The sequence below is a fragment of the Lepidochelys kempii genome, chromosome 2, assembly GCF_965140285.1.
Source record: "Lepidochelys kempii isolate rLepKem1 chromosome 2, rLepKem1.hap1, whole genome shotgun sequence".
Lineage (NCBI taxonomy): Eukaryota > Metazoa > Chordata > Testudines > Cheloniidae > Lepidochelys > Lepidochelys kempii.
The window spans coordinates 271,012,938-271,028,420 of NC_136381.1; the positions used below are offsets into that span (position 1 = coordinate 271,012,938).

The 15,483-nt window shown below is 51.1% G+C and overlaps 1 protein-coding gene across 1 annotated transcript; it reads right to left on the reverse strand.

Annotated features, from left to right (window-relative positions):
- Positions 1 to 1,982: 1,982 nt before the first annotated feature.
- On the reverse strand, positions 1,983 to 5,701 carry LOC144930183 (uncharacterized). The gene has a single exon (XM_078851352.1). It carries the CDS (start codon positions 5,699 to 5,701, stop codon positions 4,400 to 4,402), a length of 1,302 nt encoding a protein of 433 aa, XP_078707478.1. The 3' UTR covers positions 1,983 to 4,399.
- Positions 5,702 to 15,483: the final 9,782 nt, after the last annotated feature.

Below are 15,483 nucleotides of genomic sequence, written 5' to 3' on the forward strand. Positions count from 1 at the left end.
GCACAGTGACCCTATTGTCACAATAAGAATCGTCAGAGGGGAAGATTTTTGCATAAGAATTATAAATACCATCAGTGGGCCCTGTCCTGACCCCAAGGGGAATTTTCCCATTTGACACCAGAAAGCCCAGGATTGGAGACCAATAACCAATGGCAGAAGAGTAATTTTACATACAAATACATTTGCAGAATATACACCACACACACCGATTAATTTGCTTTCTATCGCTAGCAAGGTCATGCAGAAGAGGTCAGTGAAGAATTCTGTCCAAACAGCCCAAAAGGAAGTTACAAATAAATGAGTCAATAGGCAACAAAATAACCATATTAGTAAAGAACTAGCCACTCCCTTTATAAATCTGGCAGGTCCAGACCCACAGCTCCTGCCTGGTTTATCGTCATCCAACCTCTCTTCAGACTCTGAGTCACAGATGAGATTCTAGCAGCCAAAACTCCTTTAGCGATGGCAGCATCTGCAAAGAGGAGTTTCACCCCTTGCTAACTCGTCCTCAGTTTAGCTGGGTGAATAACTTTGAAGGCATTTGTGGGGTACCCTGAGCTGGGACCAGAGGAAATTCCTTTCACAAGGGAGATGGGAACAAGCTGCTTCCTAGCAAATTATTTCAGAGACTTTAACTATTGGACCCCGGCTCTCAGCACCCGCTAGAAAAGAAGGGTCCTGAAAATATGATTTAGTGAGGGGTGAAATTCACCCTGTGCAGAGGAGCCTGTGACGGGGCAGCAGCCCCTCACTGGCTGGCAAAGGGTTAATAGCAGCCCTTGGAGTGGCTGTGCAGAACCCAGCCAACCAGAGGAAGGCTTAGAAGCAGCCAATCAGGGCCAGGCTGGGTCCTATAAGAAGGGCTGCAGGGCAGCGAGGAGCTCAGTCTCTCCTGGAGCTTGAGGGAGTGGGCCTGGCTGCCCATAGAGAGAAGTGCGTGCGACAGAGCCGTGCTGGGCAGGGTCGGGGGAGCAAGTGGAGCTCCAGCCCGGCTGGCTCCCAGACCGCGTCCTTGACACAGGGGCCGAGTAGGTGCTGGGGCTATGGAGAAGTGGCCCAGGGAAAGCAGGTAGCGGCAGAGGGGAAGGAGAGGCCATGAGCAGCTGCCAGCGAGAGGGTCCGTGGGTTGGGGCCCAGAGTAGTGGGCAGGCCTGGGCGCCCCCTTTTGCCCCACTGGCCGCTGAGGGAAGTGGCCGGCCAAAGGACTGCAGTTTGCCCCTGAGCAAGGGGCTGGACTAGGCGCTCTAGTCCATTGCGGCGAGAAGCTGGGCAAAGGACTGCGGGCTCCCTGGAAGCGGGGAGACAACGGAGTTGGGGCACAGCCGGAGGGCCGTGCCCTGAAGAGGACGCCACAGTTCGGGAGTCCCAGACAGCGGAGATGGTGGAGAAGCAGTGACGGGAGTGAGACACTACAAGAGGAGGGTGCCCTGCTGGACAGAGCGAATTCCCATAGCAACCGGTAGGAGGCACCGTGGGTGGTGAGCACAACCCGATACAGAGCCAGACCAGGCCTAGACACCACTTCAGCCCTATAGAAATCCCCCTTGTTCTCCTTTCCCCCATGGGGGATTTTGGTCTCCTGGACCAACGCACCAATCATTCCACCCTGACTCCGGCCAGTCCCTTTGGCTGCCATTTTCCCCCAGTCACTCACTTGGCCCAAACCAACGCCCTTCACGCGGTGTCTGTAAATCACAAGTTGATGTGAAATGGCTGGATCGTGAAATGTTCGCATAGCGCCTGCCCCCCGGGCTCCTTTAACAACAGAGGGATTTGGGTTTGGGGGTGGGGGAAGAGTGGACCCAACAGGGGACTCTGTCTCCACATCCCATCCCCTCCTACTTGCTGTGGTTCTCGGTCAGTTCTTCATCCGGAACCTGGCAGACCAACCCCACGGACGCTCCGTTTTCTCAAGCACTCCAGCCCCGAGCCCCTCTCGGCCACGGTGGGAAAAGCACAGCACAGCACAGGCTGGAGCAGGGAGAGCCAGGGTGTCTTCGTTCCCGCCCCCAGAAGGTGCCTGGGGCAGGGAGCAGCAGAAGGCAGTGCCCGGATTGCTTGTTCGGACAGTTAGCGGGTGGAGGGAAAGCGCGAGATAAGACGCACTTGGTTGTGAGTAAAGCACTTGACAGAGCATCTCATCAAAACGTACTGTCCCGGCTGACCCAGCGTCAGCAGAGACCATCCCACGGACTGAACGCTGGCTGCAGACGTGTTAGCCAAGAGTAATAACAACAGGCCACGGGACGGAGCTGGGAGCAGGTGCTCAGCGGGTGCCACGGCTGTGTTACTGGGAGCTCCTGATTTATGCCATTTCTTCACGAATCACCTAGCAGAGGCAGTAAGAGCATGTTATTAGGGAAGCAGCATCTGCCCTGCAGAGAGTCAGTGGGAAGGAAAGAATCCAGGAAGCAGGAAACACTGATCGGGACCTGGGGGAAGACAGTGGACAGCAGCAGATTAGACAGGAGCTTCCAGTCCATCCTGGCACCTGAAAAGGCCAATACACAGAGGCTTTGTGTAACGGAGCAAAGGGGTGACAGCCCCCATCTCTCTGCCTTGGGATAACCCCACTGGAGACGGCATGCTGTTCAGGGCTCCTCAGGAGAGCTGGAAAAATACCGATGGCCCGTTCAGAGAACAGCCACAATGTGATCTGGGGGCACAAGGGATTGACTGGTGAGGAATGAGCAAAAGAGACAAGTAGGTCCAGCTTCACTGAGCAGTGACCTGACGGGACCCGATAACAATCCGTGGGAAACACGGGGGGGCGGGCACGGGAGAGAGAATTTTACAGTAATTCAAGGTGGGGATGACTGGACGAAATCAAGGATTAAAGCTGAATGTCAGAAAAAAACTTCCTAAGGGGGAGACGTTTCAGGCTGTGGAACCACCCCCCCAGAGAGGTGACACCCCAGAGTTTGGGACACGTACAGTTAGACGGACCAAGCACTGGAGGGAACAGGCGTGCAGTGCCAGGGAGAAGTACTAGAGTTTATTAGAAGACTTATTAGTTCTTTTCCAAATCTAACAACTAGGATTCTAGGCTATCCACACGGAGAACGACAAATTTTAACGTTAAAATGACCCTTTGCCTAACTACAAACTAGCAACTAAACCCAAGTCCCTTTCACACAAGATGAGAAGTAGTCAGTGTCTATTAGACTGTGCACGGACCTCACAAGGGAGCGAGGGGCGACCCATCGCTGGAGAGGGTTAACAGGCTGGACATATTCCTAGAAAATACAGAGTAGAGCCCGACCCTGCATTGGCTAGGAATGGGCAAAATGACCAATCGGTCTTTTCCAGCTCTAACCAGTCTCTGTCACTGGAGGGTTTTAAGAGCAGGTTGGACAAACACCTGCCAGGGATGGTCTAGATAATACTTAGTCCTGCTGGGAGTGCAGGGGACGGGACTAGACGACCTCCTGAGGTCCCTCCCAGCCCTAGGACTCTGTGAATCTCTGTCAGACCTCTAGGTGGTCTCAGTGAGATGGTCACTTCTCAGGTCAGGGATCAGGCCGTACGCAGTTGTGAAGCCCGGCGCACACTCCTGGTGGGTAAATAGTCAGTAAGAGAACAGAGAGGAAAGAGCACTACAGTAATTATTGCTCCAGGGCATTGCACCTGGAGTCCTCAAGTCCACACTCGACTGAGGTTTTCTTTCATTTCCCAGACTGTCACCGGCCCGGCTGGAACAGGCGCTGTCCGTCAGGTCTGTCCAGTAGCTCCACTGAGGAGCTGCTGGCATAAGCCATAACTACAGCGCAGTAGCAAAGTCTCGCCCGCCCCCCAGTACCCACTGGGCCTGACCTAACAACACCACACAGCACAGCACCCCCCGCCCTGAGAAACCACTGGTCTTCGCCAGAACTATCCCAATGAGCACGACGCTCCCGTGTTTGCTCCACACAGGAACGGGCAGGAGAGTCCTGCTAGCACCCTCCGCTCCTTTCAGTAGTAAGATGAAGACCCCACATCGGTCAACCCGGGCCATGTCATTCCCAACGCCCTCCAAGCGCTGCTCCATAAGCCAGATCCCTTCCCAGAAATCTCCCGTCCCTCCTGCCAGACGTTCTCTAGCACCTCTGGGGGTTACGTCCAACCCAGCAAATGGGATTAGTACTACAGTGTTGGCATCCTTCAGGGCAAGACTCGGGCCCTTGTTTTCATTGGAATTCGAGCTGCGTTGTGCAGGGAATGTGCAGTTGTGTTTTCCTTAGGGATGCACGGTTGGTTCGTCAGCGCAGGCCTTCAGCCTGGGAGCTCCTTGTGCCAGGGAGCCTGTTATTTCATCAGCACCACGGCATGTCCAAATCCTAAATTACAGCATTGCTCCTCCTCTGCTCCTGCTCAGGGGACGTAGCATGTCTCTAACTCCCTCCTTATGTACACTGCGTTAAGGCTTCCAGAGGCATTTGGCTTGGGGCACAGACAGCAGAAGCGGGTGCATCTGGAGGAAGGGGTTGAACGACTCCCCGTCTCCGTAGCAGGACAAGAGTCTCTCCTCCGTGTGGACGGCCTGGTGCACCGTCAGCTCCTTCTTGTGGCTGAAGATCTTCCCGCACTCGGTGCAGGGGTAGACCCGCTCCACCGTGTGGGTGAGGTGGTGGGTCCGCAGGTTGCCCTTGTACTTGAAGCTCTTGCCACACTCCACGCAGGTGAAGGGCCGCTCCCCCGTGTGGATCCGCTTGTGCTTCATCAGCGTGGTCTTCAGGTTGAAGGTCTTGCCGCACTCGGCGCAGACGAAGGGGCGCTCCCCGGTGTGGATGCGCTGGTGGGTGATAAGGGTGCCCTTGCGGTTGAAGCTCTTGCCGCACTCGGTGCAGGTGAAGGGCTTCTCCCCGGTGTGGATGCGCTGGTGCTTGATCAGCTCCCCGTTGTGGCTGAAGCACTTGCCGCAGTCGGCGCAGGCGAAGGGCCGCTCCCCAGTGTGGATGCGCTGGTGCCGGGTCAGATCCCCGTTGCGGCTGAAGCTCTTGCCGCACTCGGAGCAGCCAAAGGGCCGGTCCCCGATGTGGATCTTCTGGTGCAGGATGAAGGTCTTCTTGGCGCAGAAGCCCTTGCCGCACTCGGCGCAGACGAAGGGGCGCTCCCCGCGGTGGATCTTCTGGTGGGTGATGAAGTTGGCCTTGCGGTTGAAGCACTTGCCGCACTCGGTGCAGGAGAAGGGCTTCTCCCCGGTGTGGATGCGCTGGTGCAGGATGAAGGTCTGCTTGGAGCAGAAGCTCTTCCCACACACGTTGCATTCGAAGGGCTTCTCGCCCGTGTGGATGCGCTGGTGCCGCATCAGGTCGCCCTTCTGGCTGAAGCTCTTGCCGCACTCGGTGCAGGTGAAGGGCTTCTCGCCCGTGTGCACCCGCAGGTGAGTGATGAGGTTTCCCCGGTGCTGGAAGCTCTTTCCGCACTCGGTGCACGTGAACGGCCGCTCGGCAGCGTGGGCTCGCGGGCGTTTCACCGGCTCGGTGCTGGCGGCCACAGCCCCCCTGCGGTCAGAGGCCGAAAGGGATTTCTGGCTGGGGTTGCTTGTCGGGGCCGTTGGCACCTTTCCCTTGGGCTCAGGGGTTGTCTGCGGCCCCTCCACAGTCACTGTGGGTCTCTGGAGCGCTGTGATGTTTCCCTGGGCGTGTTTCACTTTCCAGTGATTAATGCTGGGTTCTGTCCTGAGCAAGCCTGGGGAAGCAGCCTCTAAGCCTCTCATCAGCAAAGCCCTGTTCGATTTCACATCCTCTGGCTCTTCCCCAGCCTTTTCAAACACGGTAAGAATTTATTGGTCACTGTCCCCACCCATTCTGGAATTCTTAGGTAGCAGAGAGACAGGGGTTAAGATGGATTCAGACTGGCCAGAGCTCTCCTGAGTCATGCTGCCGTCGAAGCCATCTTGGCTCTTTCCCTGTCTCTGCCCCTGTGTCCCTAGTCCCACGTATGCATGTATCTCCCCAAAGGTCAGCTATGAACCCATCTCCCCTTTGTTCTCCATCTGGGGCTGTCAAGGTTCCTTCCCCACTCTGAGCTCTAGGGTACAGATGTGGGGACCTACATGAAAACCTCCTAAGCTTACTTTTACCAGCTTAGGTTAAAACTTCCCCCAGGTAAAAACTATTTTACCCTTTGCCCTTGGACTTCCACTGCCACCAAATGTTTATCCGGGTTTATTTTATTAGGAAAGCGTTGTTTGGAAATGTCTTTCCCCCTAAAATCCTCCCAACCCTTGCACCCCACTTCCTGGGGCAGGTTTGGTAAAAATCCTCACCAATTTGCAAAGGTGACCACAGACCCAAACCCTTGGATCTTAAGAACAATGAAAAAAGCATTCAGTTCTTGAAAAGAAGAATTTTAATAGAAGAAACAGTAAAAAAGAATCACCTCTGTAAAATCAGGATGGTGAATACCTTACAGGGTAATTAGTTTCAAAACATAGAGAATCCCTCTAGGCAAAACCTTGAGTTACAAAAAGACACACAGACAGCAATATCCATTCCATTCAGCACAGCTTATTTTCTCAGCCATTTAAAGAAATCATAACCTAACGCATATCTAGCTAGATTACTTACTAAGTTCTAAGACTCCATTCCTGTTCTGTCCCTGGCAAAAGCATCACACAGACAAAGAGAGCTTTGTTTTCTCCCTCCCGCTTTTGAAAGTAGCTTTTGAAAGTATCTTGTCTCCTCATTGGTCATTGTGGTCAGGTGCCAGCGAGGTTATCCTAGCTTCTTAAGCCTCTACAGATGAAAGGGTTTATCCTCTGGCCAGAAGGGATTTTAAAGGTGTTTACCCTTCCCTTTATATTTATGACAGGGGCCTTGGCTCTGCTTCCTTGCAGAGAGGTGGGGAAAACCTCCTTCCTCTTGGCTGCTCGCCATTGGGGTGACACACACACCTCATGTCCCCTGCTCTGCCTCAAGCGCAGCTATTTAACACTTTACACTCCATGCACAGCAATGCAAAGCTCAGAGGTAAACTGAGGCACACAAAGGAATCATAAAAAATATTACCAAAATTCCCACTTTGTCACACCCCTCTCCCCTGCAATTTCACTTGGTTTCAGGATTCTCCTTCCAACATGGCTGCTCAGTGTTGCTATGCGGCTGTTGAACAGTTTATTTGATTTTTAAGGCTCTCGTGGTCGTTGGCATCAACCTTGCACAGGTCTCGCCTTGCTCAGAATGTCTGTCTCCCATGATTCCCACGGGGCGCGAGCCACAGGCTGACTCAGTCAAGATGGTTCTTTACAGCAGGTGCCCGGGAGGCTGGCCCGAATAAAGATGGCCTCTCTCTGCCCGTGTTCCCAGTGGGACTGAAGCCAGGCTGCCCTCAGGGCCCTGTGCTCCATGTCTGGAAACTGGGCAGGAAATGGGGAGTTTGGTGGGAGATGGGGGCAAGAGGGAGACAGCAGAGTGCAGGGGAATATGGGATAGGGATGTAAATATGGCGGTGGGGGGCAGGTGGGGCCAGGAGATGGGGGCAGATGGAGAGGAACAGAAAGGCAGTTCCCTAAGCTCAGGGGAGGATAAAGCGATCCCCTGTTCCATTTTGTATTTATGGCCTGAAATGCTCACAAACAAATGGGGGCAGAGCGGCTTCCCCGAAAGGCCCCTGTTAGAAACCTGCCGGCTCCTTACTGGGCGCCGGTAACCAGCAGCACAACCTCCAGCCCGCCCGGGGCTCCGTAACCCACGGCAAAGGGAGGCCAGGTCTGCCGGAGGGCAGCAGGGCCCTGGCTCGGGGGGGCCAGAGGCTGTGTGAGATCAGGAGCTGCAGGCCAGAGGCAGCTGTCTGGGAACCGGCTGTGGAGCCAGGCTGGGCGGCTTAGGAGCGGGGAGGGAAGGATTGCTAGCTGGAAACAGCCTGTTGCAGGCAGGGGTGCAGTGATTGCCAGGGCAGGGGGCTGCTTAGGAGGGGCCTGCAAACAGGAGTGTGCGGGGACAGGCCTGAGCCAGATGCACCAAGGGACTGAGCTGTGCCTGAGGAATCTGCAGGCCAGTGCACGATGCCTTCTCCAGAAGGTGGTACAGGAAACGATATTCCCTCACCCACTGTGTCTCTCTGAGGCTCAAACATGTGACACTGATCTTTAGGTAGTGACCTGAGGGGAGAGGCAGCTGTAGCTAGCTGGGACAGAGGCTTGGCACAATGTGGGATTCATTCCTTTATCAGCCCTGACGGTTCTGTCACCTCAGAAGAAATCATTTCTGATGTTAAGAAATCATGGTAATCAACACGGTAATAATCAAAAAACTCCAGAACGGGGGAAGGGTTGATTGAGGTCTGGGGTCATCCTTCCTGGTGGTTTGGTGTTAGAATGAGGTCTGGAAAAGACAGACACAAATGCCTGATCCAGATCAAATCCGTTTTTATTAAACTATAAAACTACCGCTACATGATTTAATAAAAACTTGGAATACAGGAACACACAGGGAATGGACTAGAACATACTGAGTGTGGATACACCCGTCATCGAATAAAGCTTGTCTAATTACACGGGTTATTAAATGCAGATTGTTACAAACACACACACTGGTTCTTGATTATAGGCTATACTGGAATAACAAGGTAATAGAGGGAAGGTAGAATTTGCTCGTAAGACACACCAGCTCCTCCAGCGCAGTTCTGAACAGAACCAGGTAAATCAGTCCCGGCAGGGACGGGTCTTATCACCCAGCACAGCTAATGAGCACGAGCAAATAAGCAGGTGTGAGTGAAATATCCTCAGCGTGAACGGTGATTTCAGCTGCCAGCGTGACTGGGCACTTTCCACCTGCCACAAAGTCTCTGATACAGCTGTAGCAGTTGGATGCTTCTAAACCCCTCTCAGGGCCGACCCGAGCTTCGTTATAGTTAAAACATTAGTAAATAGTCTTACTAGCCTTCCAGCCACTTCTGTTCCCCTCCCAGCTGCTGCTCCTCATCCTAGTGGTCTCTTAGGCTATGTGTACACTGCAATTCGACACCTGCAGCTGGCCCGTGCCAGCTGAGTTGGGGCTGTTTAATTGTGCTGTAGATGTTTGGGCTCAGGCAGGAGCCCAGGCTCTAGGACCCTGCAAGGTGGGAGGGTCCTAGAGCCCAGGAGCCCTAATGTCTACACTGCGGTTAAACAGCCCCTTAGTCTAAGCCCTATGAGCCTGAATTATCTGGCACGGGCCAGCTGCAGGTGTCTAATTACAGTGTAGACAGACTCAAATTTCAGTGTAGACATCCTCTTAGAGCCCCTTTTATCTAGTCTTGCACCCCACAGCAGAGGTGAGGAGCTAACACCTGGTCTGCGAGCAGGGTGGATTTCCAGGGCTGTCATCTCTTTCCTTCTCTTCAAGGGGTCGCTGCTGAGCTTTGTTGCCAGGGCTGCTGCCGTTTGCTATCACATCCTGAATTCTGTAGCTCCTGTTTCTCAGTGTAACACTCTCACTGTGGGGACTTTCCAGCAGCTGAGCTCCCCAGCCTGGCTAATTCAGAGCTAGACAGTTAGAGCTAGACAGTCACCCGCTTGTAGGGCAAAATTCTCCTTCTGCAAAGGTCTTGAGCCAAAGCACTAACTGGAGTGAGGGCAGGGCATGGTGCCAAACAGAAGGCACGAGTTCTGTCCATTTCTCTGCCCCGGACCAGTGAAAATGTGCAGATTAAATAACTATACACATCACCACCAGGGAGCGATTTCCCAAGTTAGCTGTGTCCAAACCTTGTGTGCAGGCAGCCAGGAGGGACTCGGCCCTACAAGGACAATGCTCAGATATGGGGGGGAAAGGGGGTGTTTTGTTCTATAGCCCCAGTAGTGCACGAGGTGCTGTAAAGTTTATGAAAACTTGTTTATAGGGTTAATCCTATATTCTGTTGTCTCTCCCCAAATTCCATTGACGGCCGTAGCAATCTGAGGGTGGGGGGCAAGCACTCTCCCCGTGACAAAATAAAGCCATCCCCAACGAGGGGCGGCAGCTTTTTCGCTGGGAGTGCAGCTCCCGCTGCCGAGGTGCTGTCCACACCTGTGCTTTTCATCAGTAAAACTTTTGTTGTTCGGGGGGGTATTTTTTTTCATACCCCTCAGCAACAAAAGTTTTAATGATGAAAGTGCCAGTGTAGACATGGCCTAAGACTTCCATTCTGACCATACCCCTGATTCCCTTTCGCCGTAGAGAGCCTCACAGAGTGGGAAACTCTTGCCCGACAGCCTCTTAGGTGGTATTAAAGACGGGCTTAACTGTACCTTTTGGGGAAAAAGAGATAAAGTTTGTTCGGATGCTCTGAAGCAGCTGCTGTGCTTGCTGAAGTCCAATTCTATTTCTTTTAAGACAAAACAGGACAAACACACGCACAAGGGGAGAGACAAGAACACAGAAGAGAGAAAATGCAGCTGCTCTTGGAGGTGCTGACTGTCCCTTGCTGCTGATGGAACAGCTCCCACCCACGCCCTGATTAACCATTCTGAGACCTGGCAAATCTGTCCCAGCTTCGGCCTCTTTAAGGCTTTGCTTAACATATACACTGGGTCGCATTCTCCCCTTGCAATAGTTTTGCTTAGGGGTAAAACTAAATTGACTTCAGCTGAGTCACTCCAGTTTACATGAGTGGGAGAGAAGACTTGGGGTGAGCGTAACATTTCTTTTGGCTGCGATTACTTATTTCTTGTTGTCTTGTTTTCAGCTCACAAACCACCGGCACGGAGAGACAAAAGAAAAGCGTTGTCAGCAGCAGCATTTGGGAGGAAACGTCTCGCTGTGGCCCTTACACGGGTGCAGCTTCGGTTTGAGCAGGAACACAGAGAGCGCTCGTACAGACGGAACAAGGGTTTCTAACCCTGACCTGAGACACTTCCTTGTGAACATCTGACACCGAAGCAATTTCCTCTGAAGGAGTCCAGCTGCATTTTTTGTTGTTTTTAGAAAAATGGTTTCCCCCCCCAGATTCCAGGGGCCAGATTCTGCTGTCAGTTACACTGGTGTAAACTGATGTCAGTGCAATAAAAGTGGGGTAAGTCAGAGGAGAATCAGGTTCTTGAATCTTAAAAGTAAATGTTATAAAACAACGAGAGACACCAATCGTGAATCACAGCTCAGCTACATGCTTTGTTTAAACGGCGCTTTCATTTTCATGGATAAGTTGCAGTCAGGTTTTATCTAAACCAGCTTTTAACCATATCCACTTTTTCTTTCACAAATTTTTTGAATGTAGACTGTTTTTCTTCAAGCTTCTTGTACATATTCTTCTCTCCTGGCAGCAGGGCCTCCTTATTGGCAATCTTTCTTATGATCTCAGCTACTTCCCTAACCTCTCTCAGTGATTTTATTCTTTCTTGGTACCCAGGCTTTAGTTCCTGTTGTTCCGACATGATCAGCAGGTCAATGTATTCCGGAGTGGACAGCGGGTTGGGTTTCAGAGCAATTGCTTGCAAACGCTGGAGGCTGTGAGATGATTTATCAATAAGCTTCATTAATATCTCTTCCACTGCAGCGTATTCCTGAGACAGCTTCTCAACCACACTCTTTGTCGATAACACCTCACCAGATGCCTTCTCATACTTTTCTTTCAGTTGTGCATAGGTCTGTTTCTCTTTTACTAGTTTATATTCCCACCTGTACTTTTGATTGAAATGAACGTTCCAGACACATTTACCAGGGCAAACTGTGCAACGTCCTGTATTCCCGTCTATAGCCGCACAGTTGTGCTTACCAGCATCGTTAGGGATTCCACAGGGGTAGTGACAGGTATAGTGACACTGCTGGCAGTTTGTTATATACTGACCTGTACCAGAGATGTCCTCCTGCACTGGCACTGTTTTCTCTACCTCATACTCAAAGTCTTTATTGGCCTCCATATCCCCCTGATGCTGTTCCAGAGCTTCCTGTGTCTTTCTCAGTTCTTCTAGCTTCACCAGACCAGCTTTGATTTGCGGCTGCAGCCCTTCCACGGCCGTCTCCAGCTCCTTCCGCTCTCTGAGGACTTCCTGCGTTAATGTTAAACTTCTGGTTTCTATTTTAACTAAGGATTCAAAAAATGTCTTCATGCTCATGGCTCCCATTTTCCAGAACATTTCATCAAAATTAAAACTGCCCTCGTCAGCTCCAGCATGACAGGCAAAGAGCGCGGAGTTATTGAATTTGAAGTGAATAGGGTGGCCCTTAGCATCTCTAGCACAAGGGACGTCAGCTGTTTTAATAGCCTCTAGAACAGGGGGCGTCTGTCCATCGGCGAAGGTGATCAGGATTTGTATATTGTCTTTTATATCCTTCCCAAAAATGGAGAGCACGGAGTCAAACACGTATTTCTGGGCATGTGTCAAACGAGCTAGTGAGGCCTGAACTACGACGCAGACGGCGTCTATGTGATCAGTGGCTCCTTGGGTGGAGAAAAACTCTCGGATCTGCCTTGTTATCTCTTTGTCTTGCTCGATCCCTCTGGTGTCGCCAAATCCCGGCGTGTCTATTATAGTCAGGGAGTAGGGGACTTTGAAACCATTTTTGTGATTAACTTCATAGGCTGTCACTTCAGATGTCTGGCTCTCAGCTTGGCTTCTGTTTGTAGTCTCATGGATTAGTTTGAACCTGAATTCATCTTTCCATTGCACACCCAGGACATAGTTGATCATCCCATTGATGAGTGTAGTTTTTCCTGACCCAGTTGCTCCCAGCACCATAATGACTTTGTTAGGGATCTGTAGGTTCTCTTTTCCCAGTCGAAACTTTGGATGTGTTGCGTTAGAATCAAACTCCGCCTTCTCTATTGGAAGTGCATAAACTGAGGGCTGCCCTTTTTCTATCAGAGCGCTCTTCTCGAAGAAATCTTGTGCTAGTGTCCTTAATTCTAATCCCGATGTGGAAATTGATCCCTCCTCACCTGGGTGACTCACAGTCCCGTCTGCACACACAGCTGACACCCGGAATCTGTAGGACGTCTGAGGCCTCAATCCATCAATGGTACAGAACTCTGCTCTCTTTCCTGTTCTTCGTTCCAGCCATTTGTCTTTCCCCTCATGTCTTTCACCTTCAGCTTGCTCTTTGTATTCCACCTTATACTCCCTTATACTGACTCCATCTCCAATGATGCTTGGACTCTCCCAGGTGAGGTCTATGGCTGATGATACTACAGTAGCTTTTTCTGGTTTTCCAGGAGGGCTGGTAGGAAGCATCTTCACAGGATCACTCACATCACTGCTCTCACTGAACCCTGGTTTGCTCACTGCAGCATATTGGAACTGGTATGTGGTGTTTGGACGGAGCCCCGTTACTGTGAAGGTCTCTTGTTTATCATTTGTATCCACAGCCATCCAGTTCTCCTGCCCTATAATTCTGTACTCCACCCGATAGCAGGATATCTCCTTTCTCCCAAAGGCTGCTGGTTTAAACGTGAGCTGCACATGGTCATGTCTGACTCCATCTGTCACAAGAGAAAGAGGTTTCGATGGAAGTTCATAGTTAGTGTTGACCAGGTCTCCATTTTCATAGAGGTAAATTGAAGCTCCAGGATTGTCCTCATCTGGGACCGAGGCCACAATGAATCGAGTTTTCCCATTAGATTTATTGACCCGGGCAAAGTGTGAAATGGATTTCGCAGATTTTCGGGCTTTTTGGTTTCTCTCTTTGTCCTCAAACCACAGTTTGGATTTCTCACTGACAGAACTGGCTGATGCAGGATCTTGGGTATTCTTCATAAACTGGGTCTGAAGCCAAAGTTTTAAATCGGATAAATATGGCTCCTCTTCATGTAATGAAGTGAACATAAAGGCGACGACAAAGTTATTGCTGGGGTCAAGTACTATTTCATCCAGTTTATTCCGGGAGGACACCACGTCCACATCCTTTAGTACAGAAAGATAGGAATTGATGAAATTCATTTCTCGTTCCTTTTTATCCAGAAATTCATTGAGTTGCTGGGTGTTGAACGGGGATTGGTTTTTGTAGGTTAAAATGTCCACCAGGTCCCCTTCCTCTTTTCCACCTCCACGGATGGAGGGTAGGATTCTTGCTAGCTGTTTCTGGAAAGTCTGTCTGTGTTGCATACTCAGATCTTTGAATTGCTGGATTTTCCTCTTGATTTCGGAGAACGTTGTGGCGATCGGATTCTTCACTGCATCATTGCATCGCATGTCTAATTCTGTCAGCTGCTCCAGGACGGTTTGAATATCAAAGATCAGTGTTAAGCTGATCTCATGAACCAGCTGAGCAGCTTTGGAATCCAGCTTGGTCAGCGGGTACAGCCAGACTCTCACTGGGACGGCCTTCTCCCCCTGGGCACCCAGCAGCTTGGGGAGGGTGGAATAAACTTTCATGGCATCTTGGTAAGTAACTGGATTGTTTTCAAGAGAAAAATCACCATAAAACTTACAACTAAATTTTTCAGCTTGTGCTTTTTCCCTGTCATCCATTCGGAGAGCTCCTTCCCCCTCTATGGAAACCAGGGGTATCTTTTTAATTGCAATCTGGAGGTTTCCCTGTATGTCTTGTATGTTCTCAGATGAGGAAACTTCCCGATCAAAGACAAAGAAAGCCTGTGCCCCATACAGCACAGCCGTGACCACATGGGTGGCCGTGCCTTGGTCAAACACATCAGGGTAAGAAACATTCTGGCGACCAATATGACTCATAGTCAGCTGCTTGAACTGTGTTGTAGTTGAGTACTGGAGAGAAACACGGGCTTGATGTTTTGATGTCTTGGTATCACTTAAATATTCTGCGGATCCACCCACTTTCACCAGGCCAAGCAGGAAACTGGCCTTCAGCGATGCTGTGACATTGAGGGCAGAGGCCTTGTCTTCAGTGGTGTCAGATGCAATAATCTGAAAATCAGTCTTGGATTGTGGTTTTGCATCTACATCATTTCGAAGTGTCTCCAGGTCCCATAAAGTGATGCCTAGAATAGTACAGACAGACACATGGTCAATGGCAGAGAGGGTGAGAAACCTTTCTGTTCTGTAACTGCCAGACATTTTCTAAAAATAAGAGCTGAATGTTCCTGAACAAAGTGTCTGATCTGATAACATGCTTCACTCACTGTGTCTGTGTGTGAGAATAAAAATAGATTAACATACTGTGACAAAGTTCCTGCTCTACCTTGGTGGGTCTTGCGCTTACTGGTGGATTTGCTCGCCTTGGAGCTTCACGGCAGACCTCAGCTTGGCCGTTTTTCTGAACCCACAGTCCAGGTCGACTCCTCCTGTGTCTGACCAGGAGTTGGGAGGTTTGGGGGGAACCCGGGCCCGCCCTCTACTCCAGGTTCCAGCCCAGGGCCCTGTGGGATGCAGCTGTCTAGAGTGCCTCCTGGAACAGCTGTGTGACAGCTAAACTCCCTGGGCTACTTCCCCATGGCCTCCCAACACCTTCTTTATCCTCACCACAGGACCTTCCTCCTGGTGTCTGATGACACTTGTACTCCTCAGTCCTCCAACAGTCCACGTTCTCACTCTCAGCTCCTAGTGCCTCTTGCTCCCAGCTCCTCACACGCACCCCACAAACTGAAGTGAGCTCCCTTTTAAAACCCATGTGCCCCGATTAGCCTGCC

What these genes read in the sequence shown, in the direction of transcription:
- LOC144930183 (XM_078851352.1), bottom strand. Translation starts at nt 5,701, where the DNA reads ATGAGAGGCTTAGAGGCTGCTTCCCCAGGCTTGCTCAGGACAGAACCC.